The sequence below is a fragment of the Ranitomeya imitator genome, chromosome 4, assembly GCF_032444005.1.
Source record: "Ranitomeya imitator isolate aRanImi1 chromosome 4, aRanImi1.pri, whole genome shotgun sequence".
Taxonomy (NCBI): Eukaryota; Metazoa; Chordata; class Amphibia; order Anura; family Dendrobatidae; genus Ranitomeya; species Ranitomeya imitator.
This window is the reverse complement of record NC_091285.1, coordinates 513,101,690-513,116,639: the sequence shown is the minus strand read 5'-3', so window position 1 is coordinate 513,116,639 and position 14,950 is coordinate 513,101,690. Positions and strand designations below refer to the sequence as shown.

Below are 14,950 nucleotides of genomic sequence, written 5' to 3'. Positions count from 1 at the left end.
TGTACCCTTGCAGTGAGATGATCCACACAAGAGGACAGACCTTGAATGTCCATATCTACACCTATGTCCTGAACCACCCAAAGGTTTAGGGGAAAAGAAAGACAAAACACAGTGCAAAGAAAAAAAATGGTCTCAGAACTTCTCTTATCCCTCTATTGAGATGCATTAATACTTTGGGCCAGCTGTACTGTTATGGACCTGGTGGTTAGGAGCACCCGGCACGACCTGATAGTTAAACTCACACAGGACAAGCTCTGGGATGTGGGAGCTCTGCTGACCGCAACCCCTAATCCTATCACAACAACTAGAAATAGCCGTGGAGCGTTCCTGACACTCCCTAGACGCCTCTTCACAGCCTAAGAGCTAGCTAGCCCTAGAGATAGAAAATAAAGCCTACCTTGCCTCAGAGAAATTCCCCAAAGGAAAAGGCAGCCCCCCACATATATTGACTGTGAGTAAAGATGAAAGTCACAAACGCAGAAATGAAACAGGTTTCAGCAAAGGGAGGCCAGACTTACTAAACAGAGGATAGGAAAGGTATCTTTGCGGTCAGCACAAAAAACTACAAAAGACCACGCAGAGTGTGCAAAAAGACTTCCGCACCGACTAACGGTGCGGAGATGCCACTTTGCATCCCAGAGCTTTCAGCTAGCAAGGCAAAATCATGATATCCAGCTGGACAAGGAAACAATGAACAAATAATAACTAGCAGGAACTTAGCTTCTGCTGGAGTAGACAGATCACCAGAAAGATCCAAGAGCGAACTGAACCAATGCAGGAACATTGACAGCTGGCATGGAGTAACGATCTGAGTGGAGTTAAATAGAGCAGCCAACCAAAGGATAAACCACGTCACCTGTGTAAGGAACCTAAGAAGCAGCAGCTCCACTCACAGCCACCAGAGGGAGTCCATGGACAGAGCTCGCCGAAGTACCATTCACGACCACAGGAGGGAGTTCGACAACAGAATTCACAACAGATACCCCTATAGATGGAAATAGGAATACTACCTTGCCTCAGAGCAGAACCCCAAAGGATAGGCAGCCCCTCACAAATATTGGCTGGGAGTAGGAGAGGAAAGACAAACACAGGCAGAAAACAGGATTTAGCACAAGAGGCCGCTCTAGCTAAAATAGGAAAGGATAGGACAGAGTTCTGTGCGGTCAGTATTAAAACCCTTCCAAAAATATCCACAGAAGATTATACAAAAAATTCCTCCATCTAACTAAAGACGTGGAACGTATATCTGCAACTCCAGAGACTCCTACACTCAGAGCAGGAATACAATCAAAAAAGCACACAGCTTGTGTGCCATAGAAAAAGAAACAGACACTTATCTTTGCTGAATTGGCAGCTAAGCAGGAGAAGCCAGACATAGATCCAACACTTCCCAAGAAACATTGACAACTGGCAAGGACTAATGAGTCCTGCAAACCTAAATACCCCAGTCAGAATTGCAATCAGCAGATACACCTGTCCAGGACTGCAAGCCAGGTTCAACTGCATTACTACCTACAACCACCGGAGGGAGCCCAAAAGCAGAATTCACAACAGTACCCCCCTTTGAGGAGGGATCACCGAACCCTCAACTGAGCCCTCAGGCCGATCACGATGAGCCAGATGAAAGGCACGAACCAAATCAGCGCCATGGACATCAGAGGCAAAAACCCAAGAATTATCCTCCTGGCCATAACCCTTCCATTTGACAAGGTACTGAAGCTTCCGCCTCGAAAAACGGGAATCCAAAATCTTCTCAACAACATATTCCAACTCCCCATCAACCAACACAGGGGTCGGAGGATCAACAGAGGGAACAACGGGCTCCACATACTTCCGCAATAAAGATCTATGGAAGACATTATGGAACGCAAAAGAGGCCGGAAGCGCCAGTCGAAAAGACACCGGATTAATAATCTCAGAAATCCTATAAGGACCAATAAACCGAGGCTTAAACTTAGGAGAAGAAACCTTCATAGGAACATGACGGGAAGACAACCAGACCAGATCCCCAACCCGAAGCCACCACATGAGCCCAAATCTGCTGCAACCTGTTAACCACAGAATCCACACCAGGACAGTCAGAAGGCTCAACCTGCCCAGAAGAAAAACGAGGATGAAAACTAAAATTACAAAAGAAAGGCGAAACCAAAGTAGCCGAACTAGTCGATTATTAAGGGCAAACTCGGCCAATGGCAAGAAAGCCACCCAATCATCCTGATCAGCAGACACAAAGCATCTCAAATAAGTCTCCAAAGTCTGATTAGTTCGCTCGGTCTGACCATTTGTCTGAGGATGAAACGCAGAAGAAAAAGACAAATCAATGCCCAGCCTAGCACAAAAGGCCTGCCAAAACCTAGAAACAAACTGGGATCCTCTGTCGGACACAATATTCTCCGGAATACCATGCAAACGGACCACATGCTGAAAAAACAACGGAACCAAATCCGAAGAGGAAGGCAATTTAGGCAAAGGCACCAAATGAACCATCTTAGAGAACCGGTCACAAACAACCCAGATAACCGACATCCTTTGGGAAACCGGAAGATCGAAAATAAAATCCATAGAAATATGCGTCCAGGGCCTCTCAGGGAGCGGCAATGGCAAAAGCAACCCACTAGCACGGGAACAGCAAGGCTTGGCCCGCGCACAAGTCCCACAGGACTGCACAAAAGAACGCACATCACGCGACAAAGAAGGCCACCAAAAGGACCTACCAACCAAGTCTCTGGTACCAAAAATGCCAGGATGACCAGCCAACACGGAAGAGTGAACCTCAGAAATCACTCTACTAGTCCATCTGTCAGGAACAGTTTCCCCACAGGACAGCAGTCAGGTTTGTCAGCCTGAAATTCCTGAAGAACCCGTCGTAAATCAGGGGAAATGGCAGAAAGGACCACCCCTTCTTTCAGAATACCGACCGGTTCTAAGACCTCAGGAGAATCAGGCAAAAAACTCCTAGAGAGGGCGTGAGCCTTAATGTTCTTAGAACCCGGAAGGTACGAGACCACGAAATCAAAACGGGAAAAAAACAAGGACCATCGAGCCTGTCTAGGATTCAGCCGTTTGGCAGACTCGAGGTAAATCAAATTCTTATGATCGGTCAAGACCACAATACGGTGCTTAGCTCCCTCAAGCCAATGTCGCCACTCCTCAAACGCCCACTTCATAGCCAACAACTCCCGATTGCCGACATCATAATTGCGTTCAGCAGGTGAAAACTTACGGGAAAAGAAGGCACACGGTTTCATTAAGGAACCAACAGGATCCCTCTGAGACAAAACGGCCCCTGCCCCAATCTCAGAAGCGTCAACCTCAACCTGAAACGGAAGAGAAACATCAAGTTGGTGCAACACCGGAGCAGAAGTAAATCGACGTTTAAGCTCCTGAAAGGCAGAGAGAGCCGCAGAGGACCAATTCGCCACATCAGCGCTTTTCTTCGTCAAATCGGTCAAGGGTTTAACCACGCTGGAAAAATTAGCAATGAAACGGCGATAAAAATTTGCAAAACCCCAAAATTTCTGAAGGCTCTTCACGGATGTGGGCTGAATCCAATCATGAATGGCCTGAACCTTAACCGGATCCATCTCTATAGATGAGGGAGAAAAAATAAAGCCCAAAAAGGAAACCTTCTGCACCCCAGAGGCACTTAGACCCTTTCACAAACAGGGCATTGTCACGAAGGATCTGAAATACCATCCTGACCTGTTCCACATGAGACTCCCAATCATCAGAAAAAATCAAAATATCGTCCAAATATACAATCAATAACTTATCAATATAAGTCCGGAAAATATCATGCATGAAGGACTGAAAAACAGATGGAGCATTAGTGAGCCCGAATGGCATCTCAAGGTATTCAAAATGGCCTTCGGGCGTGTTAAACGCAGTTTTCCATTCATCACCCTGTTTAATACGAACAAGATTATATGCCCCACAAAGGTCAATCTTCGTAAACCAACTAGCTCCCTTAATCCTAGCAAACAAATCGGTAAGCAAAGGTAAAGGGTATTGAAACTTGACCGTGATTTTATTCAAGAGGCGATAATCAATACAGGGTCTCAAGGAACCATCTTTTTTAGCAACAAAAAAGAACCCCGCTCCCAACGGTGAAGAAGATGGCCGAATATGCCCTTTCTCCAAAGACTCCTTAATATAGCTCCGCATGGCGGTATGTTCAGGCACAGACAGGTTGAAAAGTTGACCCTTAGGAAACTTACAGCCTGGAATCCAGTCAATAGCACAATGGCAGTCCCTGTGCGGTGGAAGGAAACTGGACTTGGGCTCATCGAATACATCCTGAAAATCAGACAAAAACTCTGGAATTTCAGAAGAGGAAGAAGAGGAGATTGACATCAAAGGAACAACATTATGAACCCCCTGACAACCCCAACTAGTCACAGACATGGACTTCCAATCCAACACAGGATTATGTACCTGCAACCACGGAAAACCCAGCACGATAGCATCATGCAAATTATGCAACACCAGAAATCGACAATCTTCCTGATGGGCTGGCGACATGCGCATGGTCACCTGTGTCCAAAACTGGGGCTTATTTTTAGCCAAGGGTGTAGCATCAATGCCCCTTAAAGGAATAGGGTTCTGCAAAGGCTGCAAGGGAAAACCACAACGCCTGGCAAACTCAAAGTCCATTAAGTTCAAGGCGGCGCTTGAATCCACAAACGCCATGACAGAAAATGATGACAATGAGCAGATCAAGGACACAGATAACAGAAATTTAGGTTGTACAGTACTGATGGTAAATGAACTAGCGATCCTCTTTTTCCGCTTAGGGCAGACTGAAATGACATGAGAAGCGTCGCCACAATAACACAACCTATTCTGACGTCTGAAACCTTGTCGTTCCGTTCTAGACAGAATCCTATCACACTGCATTGGCTCAGGAATCTGCTCTGAGGACAACGCCACAGCGTGCACAGTTCTGCGCTCCCGCAAGCGCCGGTCAATCTGAATGGCCAGAGACATAGAATCACTCAGACCAGCAGGCGTGGGGAACCCCACCATAACATCTTTAACGGATTCAGAAAGACCCTTTCTGAAAATTGCCGCCAAAGCATCATTATTCCATTTAGTCAACACAGACCATTTTCTGAATTTCTGACAATACAATTCTGCCGCTTCTTGACCCTGAGACAGGGCCAACAAGGTTTTCTCAGCTTGATCCACAGAATTAGGTTCATCATATAATAATCCCAAAGCCTGAAAAAAGGAGTCTACATTAAGCAAAGCCGGATTCTCAGATTCCAGGGAAAACGCCCAATCCTGCGGGTCGCCACGCAGCAGGGAGATGACGATTTTAACCTGCTGAATGGAATCACCGGAGGATCGAGGTCTCAAAGCAAAAAACAGTTTACAGTTGTTTTTAAAACTCAAAAATTTGGACCTGTCACCAAAAAACAAATCAGGAGTGGGAATCTTCGGTTCTAAAACAGGAGTCTGAACAATATAATCAGAAATACCCTGTACCCTAGCAGCAAGCTGGTCTACACGAGAAGCTAATTCCTGAATATTCATGCTAGCACTAGGCTCCTCAGCCACCCAGAGATAAAGAGGGAAAAGACGATAAAGCAGACTGAAGGGAAAAAATGGCTCAACACCTTTCTTCCCTTCTTCTGAGATGCATTTAACTCATTATGGGCCAGTTGTACTGTTATGATCCGGTGACCTTGGAGCAGCATGAAAACTTTCACTGGAGTAGGTGGTAACTATACTGACCGCAAATCCTGATCTTAACACCGCAACTATAAGTAGCCGTGGGGTGTACCTAACAAACCCTAGACACCTCGTCACAGCCGGAGGACTAGATACCCCTATAGATGGAAATAGGAATACTACCTTGCCTCAGAGCAGAACCCCAAAGGATAGGCAGCCCCCCACTAATATTGTCTGGGAGTAGGAGAGGAAAGACAAACACAGGCAGAAAACAGGATTTAGCACAAGAGGCCGCTCTAGCTAAAATAGGAAAGGATAGGACAGAGTTCTGTGCGGTCAGTATTAAAACCCTTCCAAAAATATCCACAGCAGATTATACAAAAAATTCCTCCATCTAAATAAAGACGTGAAACGTATATCTGCAACTCCATAGACTCCTACACTCAGAGCAGGAATACAATAAAAAAAAAGCACACAGCTTGTGTGCCATAGAAAAAGAAACACACTTATCTTTGCTGAATTGGCAGCTAAGCAGGAGAAGCCAGACATAGATCCAACACTTCCCAAGAAACATTGACAACTGGCAAGGACTAATGAGTCCTGCAAACCTAAATACCCCAGTCAGAATTGCAATCAGCAGATACACCTGTCCAGGACTGCAAGCCAGGGACAACTGCATTACCACCTACAACCACCGGAGGGAGCCCAAAAGCAGAATTCACAACAGTCGCGAGGAGCAGGAAAGGTGCCGGAAGGTGAGTATATGATGATTTATTTAATTTTTTTTATTATTTTTGACATTAGATCTTTTTTCTATTGAGGCAGCATCAATAGTAAAAAAGTTGGTCACACCGGGTTAATAGCAGCGTTAATGGAGTGCGTTACACCGCAGCATAACGCGGTCCATTAGCGCTGCCATTAACCCTGTGTGAGCGCTGACTGGAGGGGAGTATGGAGCGGGCACTGACTGCAGGGAGGAAGGGGCGGCCATGTTGCTTCCGGACTGCGCCCGTCGCTGAATGGTCGTGGGCGTTTTGCCCACGACCAATCAGCGACTTGGATTCCATGACAGAGGCCGCGACCAATGAATATCTGGGACAGACAAAGACGGAACTGACCCTTAGACAATTATATAGTAGATATATATATAATTATTATTACGGTAGTTTTATTTAGCCTAAAATACAAAGGAAACGTGTCATCTTTAACTTGAGGCCTTTTGGAGATCATTTCAACTTGCTTATTAACTGTTCACAAGAACAGTAATCTTGACCAGGGGTGCCCGAACCTTTACATGCCACGGGGAAATCAGCAAAATATAATATCATGATACTTTAAATTGCCCTCCCCCAACCAAAAGGTTTTTAAAAACCTTACGGGGGCATAATGTAAAACATTAAAAATAGCAAAAATAAAATGGAAGAAAGCATAAATTAAAAACAAAAATGTAAAAAAAAATACTATAGTCTAAATAACTATTTTAGCCCAGCAAAAAAATATGTCCAATATATAGGAATAATTTCTACGCAAAGGGGAATGCAATTTTAAAAGTTTTTAGCCGATGACCTGTTGAAGCGCAATGTAAGCGTGAAACGATCGTTTTCTGTATTTGCTCCACTGTTTTATCTGCCTGCTGTTGGTATGACGATGCCGCAATAAAGGATTTTGTTGCATGGGACGGTATGTGCCAATCCACTTTCTTTTCTATGGAAATCCTAAAAATGTGCCTAGTCAGGAAGTTGTGGTGGTAAATGGCCTGTTCATGAACTGGTTACTCAGCATTAATCAAATGTAATATAATATTGGCATAATTCTCTTCTATTTGTATTTGTCGAATGCTATGTTTCTACTACCTGAGCCAATCCACCAGCATAAATAAGGGTAAGATCTGGCATCCACGTGCAACCAGGAACCAGGAGCCCATACACAGTGAAGAGATTAGAAGGAACGGAATAGAACAGGTATGCTAACATCTGCAAAATAAAGACATAAGGTATTCTGTGAAAACAGTGCAAACAAACCCCAAAAGATTTGTACTTACATTTGTGATTTTCTCTGATACAATCAATGGTATAAATACTGGAGTAAATGAGTTCATTCAATCATTTGAAACAACACTTTGCCCCACAAATCAGTCCAAAGTAGGAAATTTCTCCTTTTGATAAAATACCTGCAGACTAAAATATGTCTATGCTTTCTGTTAAAAAAAAAAGCATACGCACAATAATATATATTGCATTGATTAAAATAAAGACATATCCATCAAGTTCAACCTTTCTTGATCATTACACATTTTGTATCACAAGATCATTTAGAACACAGTATACCATTTGTTGTGAGAAATTCATCCTGACAATTTTACAAAAATTACCTGGAGTTTTGAGTAAGTAGCGGGGTCTTTTATATACGGCTCCTGAAGTTGTGTATAGAATCGACAAAAGTCAGAAGAACAATCTAAAGCGACCTGTGGACAAGGGTAAAATGCATATAAAACATCAAATTTACCCTTTATGCAGACAAAAAAAATAGGGTTATTTACTAACTTGACCACTGATACAATTTAGTTAAAGCACCACTCCAGCGGGGGGGCATCAGTGCTGAGATGGTGCTTTCAATCTAAGGTCCCTGCCCCTACCACTGTACTCACCCTTTGGCATCTTCACCGTTTTTCAGTTCTGGTCCGCTTCATGGCTTCATCTTGTGACTGAGGCTTCTGAACTGGTCGGAAGTCAGAAGCTACATCACAAGTAAAGATGAGTGAATTTGATTGGGTACCTGCTTATTCGGAAAGCTATAGCGCTTACCGAATGTGCTGCAGTGGGAACCCGGCTTCCTGGATCGCTCCGGCTGATCAGCTGTTCGGCTCCGCAGCTGCATGTGTCACCGCTGTGTGACAGTCCCAACATACAGGCTCTCCAGGAATGTGTCGTGACTGTCACGCAGCCGTGACACATGCAGCTGCGGAGCAGAACAGCTGATCAGCCGGAGCGATCCAGGAAGCCGGATTCCCACTGCAGCATATTCGGTAAGCGCTATATCTTGCCGAATAAGCAGGGACCTGATCAAATTAGCTCATCTCTTCTCTAGTCACAAGCTCTCAAAGCAAGTCTATGAGATCCAGAACAAAACTCTCATAGACACGCATTCCACTGTGACCTCTGGCTCGCTTCATGAAACACTTGAGTTGCTGGCAGGTCACAAACTGGACCGACTGGATTTGAAGGATTAGATTTGAAGCACCACTCCAGTGGGAAAATAAATAAAAAAAATATTGGAGTGGTGCTTCAACCTTGCCAGATCCATGGAATGCATTAGTGGCTGCTACTAATAGCCACTTACTAAGTGATCAATCCACTGAACACCAGGTCTCATCTGATGCATGTACAGCTCAGCACCTGAAACTGCTTGTTAATATATTGGCAGGTAACGTGACGTTGCCGTGTGATCACTGTAGCCAATCAGCAGCTGCTAATTGTCTGCACAGATCGTGCTCACTAAATGTTAAAGGCTACAGCCAGTCAGTGGCTGCTGGCTGGCTGCAGCGGTCTCATGACACAACAATGTCACCAGTAGCAGTGCCAACATTACTGGAACATTGTGGCTGGGGAGTATACATAGTTTTGGGGTCCTGAAATTATTAAGCAGGGTTTGTCCATTAGTGGACAATTCATTTTACTGTCTTGAACAATTTACTGACTTAATGGATGCAGATTCAAACTCACCATTCCTCTGAATATAGAGAAGAGAGTTGCAGCAATAAGATACATGACCAGCAGTAGGTCACATGGTCTGCTTAATATATTTTTTTGCTGAACATCTTGGATCACCTGCAGAAGATAAAAAAGACCAAAACTTATATAAAGTAATCTGCCCTCTCTTTCAAGCCTCACATCCAAGCTCTTGCCTCCTCCTGCCGACTCAAACTCAAAAATATTTCCCGGATCCGTGCATTCCTTGACCATGAAACCACAAAAACGCTAGTGCACACCTTTATCATCTCCTGCCTCGATTACTGCAACCTCCTACTCTCTGGCACCACTCCAATCCATCCTCTGCTGCCAGACTAATCCACCTGTCTCCCCGCTATTCCCCAGCCTCTCCCCTTAACTGGCTTCCTATTGTTCAGAGGCTCCAGTTCAAAACCCTTACTATGACATACAAAGCCATCCACCACCTGTCTCCTCCATACATCTGTGACATGGTCTCCTGGTACTTACCCACACACAACCTTCAATCCTCTCAAGATCTCCTTCTCTGCTCCCCTCTTATCTCTTCTTCCCATAACCGCATACAAGACTTCCCCCGTGCTTCCCCCATACTCTGGAACTCTCTACCCCAACACATCAGACTCTTGCCTACCATGGAAACCTTCAAAATAACCTGAAGACCCACCTCTTCCGACAAGCCTACAATCTGCAGTGATCCTTAGTCTGCTGAACCGCCGCACAACTACCGGTAGCTCTATCCTCTCCTAGTGTATCCTCTGCAGACTGTGAGCCCTCGCGGGCAGGGTCCTCTCTCCTTTTGTACTTGTGTGTGCCGTGTATTGCTCATGTTTATTGTGCTTGTCTATATTTGCCCCTTTTCACATGTAAAGCGCCATGGAATAAATGGCGCCATAAAAATGTATATTAATAATGTTTTACAGCGGCTACATTGATATAGGAATCAGTTAACTTTCAATTGCTATTGATGAGAGAGTGTTGTAGGTATGCTCTGTGTAGAAATCGTAATTGGAGGGGGAGGAGGCGAGCTGTGACCAGCATCTATTGAAAATGGTGGATCATGTATCTATTGTACAGAAGTTATATCTTTTATTAACCTGTCTGTTATGATGAGGCTGCTAAAAAGTGATTTCCTACAGAATAGGACTTGGTATTCTATTATGAGGCTCAGCGACCAGACTGAAACCTGTAAGGCTATGTTCACACTTTGCGGATTTTCCTGCGGATCCGCAGCGGATTTGACCGCTGCGGATCTGCAGCAGTTTCCCATGAGTTTACAGTACAATGTAAACCTATGGGAAACAAAAAACGCTGTGTACATGCTGCGGAAAAAAAACGCGCGGAAACACAGCGGATTACATTCCGCAGCATGTCACTTCTTTTCTGCGGATTTTCACCTGCTCCAATAGGAAACTGCAGATGAAAATCCGCAGAAGAAACCGCAGTAAAAACCATGATAAATCCGCAGTAAAAACCGCAACGGGTTTTCACTGCGGATTTTGGAATTCTGCTGCGGAAAAATCCGCGGTGGAATCCGCAAAGTGTGAACTTAGCCTAACATTTAAATAATGTTTTTAACCCCTTCATGACCCAGCCTATTTTGACCTTTATGACCTGGCCATTTTTTACAATTCTGACCAATGTCCCTTTATGAGGTTATAACTCAGGAATGCTTCAACGGATCCTAGCAATTTTGAGATTGTTTTTTCGTGACATATTGAACTTCATGTTAGCTGTAAATTTAGGTCGATAATTTTTACGTTTATTTGTGGAAAAAAATCGGAAATTTGGCAAAAATTTTGAAAATTTTGCAATTTTCAAATTTTGAATTTTTATTCTGTTAAACCAGAGAGTTATGTGACACAAAATAGTTGATAAATAACATTACCCACATGTCTACTTTACATCAGCACAATTTTGGAAACAAAATATTTTTTTTGCTAGGAAGTTATAAGGGTTAAAATTTGACCAGCGATTTTTTTCATTTTTACAACAAAATTTACAAAACCATTTTTTTAGGGACCACCTCACATTTGAAGTTAGTTTGAGGGGTCTATATGGCTGAAAATACCCAAAAGTGACACCATTCTAAAAACTGCACCCCTCATGGTGCTCAAAACCACATACAAGAATTTTATTAACCCTTCAGGTGCTTCACAGCAGCAGAAGCAACATGGAAGGAAAAAATGAACATTTCACTTTTTAGTCACAAAAATGATCTTTTAGCAACAATTTTTTTATTTTCCCAAGGGTAAAAGAAGAAACTGGACCCCGAAAGTTATTGTACATTTTGTCCTATGTACGCCGATACCCCATATGTGGGGGGGGGGACCACTGTTTGGGCACACGACAGGGCTCGGAAGGGAAGGAGCGCCATTTGACTTTTTGAATGAAAAATTGGCTCCAATATTTAGTTGACACCATGTCGCGTTTGGAGAGCCCCTGTGTGCCTAAATATTGGAGCACCCCCACAATTGACCCCATTTTGGAGACTAGACCCCCCAAGGAACTTATCTAGATGCATAGTGAGCACTTTGAACTCCCAAATGCTCTACAAATTGATCCATAAAAATGAAAAAGTACTTTTTTTCACACAAAAATTCTTTAGCCTCAATTTTTTCATTTTCACATGGGCAACCGGATAAAATGGATCCGAAAACTTGTTGTGCAATTTGCCTGAGAACACAGATACCTCACATGTGGGGGTAAACCACTGTTTTGGCACACAGCAAGGCTTGGAAGGGAAGGAGCGCCATTTGACTTTTAAATTAAAAATTAGCTACAATCGTTATCGGACACTGTCGCGTTTGTAGAGCCCCTGTGTGCCTAAACACTGGAGCTCCCCCACAAGTGACCCCATTTTGGAGACTAGACCCCCCAAGGAACTTATCTAGATGCATAGTGAGCACTTTGAACCCCCAAGTGCATCACAGAAGTTTATAACGCAGAGCCGTGCAAATAAAAAATAATTTTTCTTCCCTCATTTCCGCAATTTTTTATTTTCACAAGGGTAGCAGGAGAAATTGGACCCCAAAATGTGTTGTCCAGTTTGTCCTGAGTATGCTGATACTCCATACAGTTGTGGCCAAAAGTATTGACACCCCTGGAATTCTGTCAGATAATACTCAGTTTCTCCCTGAAAATGATTGCAATCACAAATTCTTTTGTATTAGTATCTTCATTTAATTTGTCTTAAATGAAAAAACACAAAAGAGAATGAAGCAAAAAGCAAAACATTGATCATTTCACACAAAACTCCAAAAATGGGCCAGACAAAAGTATTGGAACCCTCAGCCGAATACTTGGTTGCACAACCTTTAGCCAAAATAACTGCGACCAACCGCTTCTGGTAACCATCAATGAGTTTCTTACAATGCTCTGCTGGAATTTTAGACCATTCTTCTTTGGAAAACTGCTCCAGGTCCCTGATATTTGAAGGGTGCCTTCTCCAATCTGCCATTTTTAGATCTCTCCACAGATGTTATGGGATTCAGGTCTGGACTCATTGCTGGCCACCTTAGAAGTCTCCAGTGCTTTCTCTCAAACCATTTTCTAGTGCTTTTTAAAGTGTGTTTTGGGTCATTGTCCTGCTGGAAGACCCATGACCTCTGAGGGAGACCCAGCTTTCTCACACTGGGCCCTACATTATGCTGCAAAATTTGTTGGTAGTCTTCAGACTTCATAATGCCATGCACACGGTCAAGCAGTCCAGTGCCAGAGGCAGAAAAGCAACCCCAAAACATCAGGGAACCTCCGCCATGTTTGACTGTAGGGACCGTGTTCTTTTCTTTGAATGCCTCTTTTTTTCTCCAGTAAACTCTATGTTGATGCCTTTGCCCCAAAAGCTCTACTTTTGTCTCATCTGACCAGAGAACATTCTTCCAAAACGTTTTAGGCTTTTTCAGGTAAGTTTTGGCAAACTCCAGCCTGGCATTTTTATGTCTCGGGGTAAGAAGTGGGGTTTTCCTGGGTCTCCTACCATACAGTCCCTTTTCATTCAGACGCCGACGGATAGTACGGGTTGACACTGTTGTACCCTCGGACTGCAGGGCAGCTTGAACTTGTTTGGATGTTAGTCGAGGTTCTTGATCCAACATCCGCACAATCTTGCGTTGAAATCTCTTGTCAATTTTTCTTTTCCGTCCACATCTAGGGAGGTTAGCCACAGTGCCATGGGCTTTAAACTTCTTGATGACACTGCGCACAGTAGACACAGGAACATTCAGGTCTTTGGAGATGGACTTGTAGCCTTGAGATTGCTCCTGCTTCTTCACAATTTGGTTTCTCAAGTCCTCAGTCAGTTGTTTGGTCTTTCTTTTCTCCATGCTCAATGCGGTACACACAAGGACACAGGACAGAGGTTGAGTCACTTCCTCACCTCGCCCCCTATCTGTCCCACAAGGTTCAGTCCTAGGGCCCCTGCTCTTCTCCATTTACACCTTTGGCCTGAGACAGCTCATAGAATCTCATGGCTTTCAGTATCATCTCCATGCTGATGACACACAGATCTGCGTCTCTGGACCAGATATCACCTCCCTACTAACCAGAATCCCTCAATGTCTGTCCACTATTTCATCCTTCTCCGCTAGATTTCTGAAGCTTAACATGGACAAAACAGAATTCATCATCTTTCCCCCATCTCACGTGACCCCCCCAATGAACCTATCCATTACAGTAATTGGCTGCCCACTCTCCCCAGTCCCACAAGCTCGCTGCCTCGGGGTAATCCTTGACGCTGATCTCTACTTCAAACCACATATCCAAACCCTTTCCACTTCCTGCCGACTTAAACTCAAAAATATTTCACGAATCCGTTCATTCCTCAACCAAGGATCTGCAAAAACCCTAGTCCATGCCCTCATCATCTCTCGCCTTGACTACTGCAACCTCCTGCTCTGTGACCTCCCCTCGAACACCCTCGCACCCCTCCAATCTATTCTAAACTCTGCTGCCCGACTAATCCACCTGTCCCCCCGCTATTCCCCAGCTTCTCCTCTCTGTCAATCCCTTCACTGGCTCCCGATTGCCCAGAGACTCCAGTACAAAACCCTAACCATGACGTACAAAGCCATCCACAACCTGTCTCCTCCATACATCTGTGACCTCGTCTCCCGGTACTTACCTACACGCAACCTCCGATCCTCACAAGACCTCCTTCTCTACTCCCCTCTTATCTCCTCTTCCCACAATCGTATTCAAGATTTCTCTCGCGTATCACCCCTGCTCTGAAACCCTCTACCACAACACATCAGACTCTCGCCTACCATCGAAATCTTCAAACATAGCCTGAAGACCCACCTCTTCCGACAAGCCTATAACCTGCAGTAACCACCGATCGACCAAACCGCTGCATGACCAGCTCTACTCTCGCCTACTGTATCCTCACCCATCCCTTGTAGATTGCGAGCCTTCGCGGGCAGGGTCCTCTCTCCTGTACGAGTTATGACTTGTATTGTTTAAGATTATTGTACTTGTTTTTATTATGTATAACCCTCCTTACATGTAAAGCGCCATGGAATAAATGGCGCTATAACAATAAATAATAATAAATA

General features: G+C 44.2%; 1 protein-coding gene across 4 annotated transcripts in view; it reads right to left on the bottom strand.

Annotated features, from left to right (window-relative positions):
• Window positions 1–14,950, bottom strand: part of TM6SF1 (transmembrane 6 superfamily member 1) — a 148,668-nt gene that overhangs the window by 40,143 nt on the left and 93,575 nt on the right. For all 4 annotated transcript variants that reach the window (XM_069766091.1, XM_069766092.1, XM_069766090.1 and 1 more), the window contains 3 exons: window positions 9,396–9,500; window positions 8,045–8,137; window positions 7,527–7,646 (listed from right to left, as the gene is read on the bottom strand). In XM_069766091.1, the coding sequence (XP_069622192.1) occupies window positions 7,527–7,646; window positions 8,045–8,137; window positions 9,396–9,500 (318 nt within the window). The remainder of the gene's footprint in view (window positions 1–7,526; window positions 7,647–8,044; window positions 8,138–9,395; window positions 9,501–14,950) is intronic.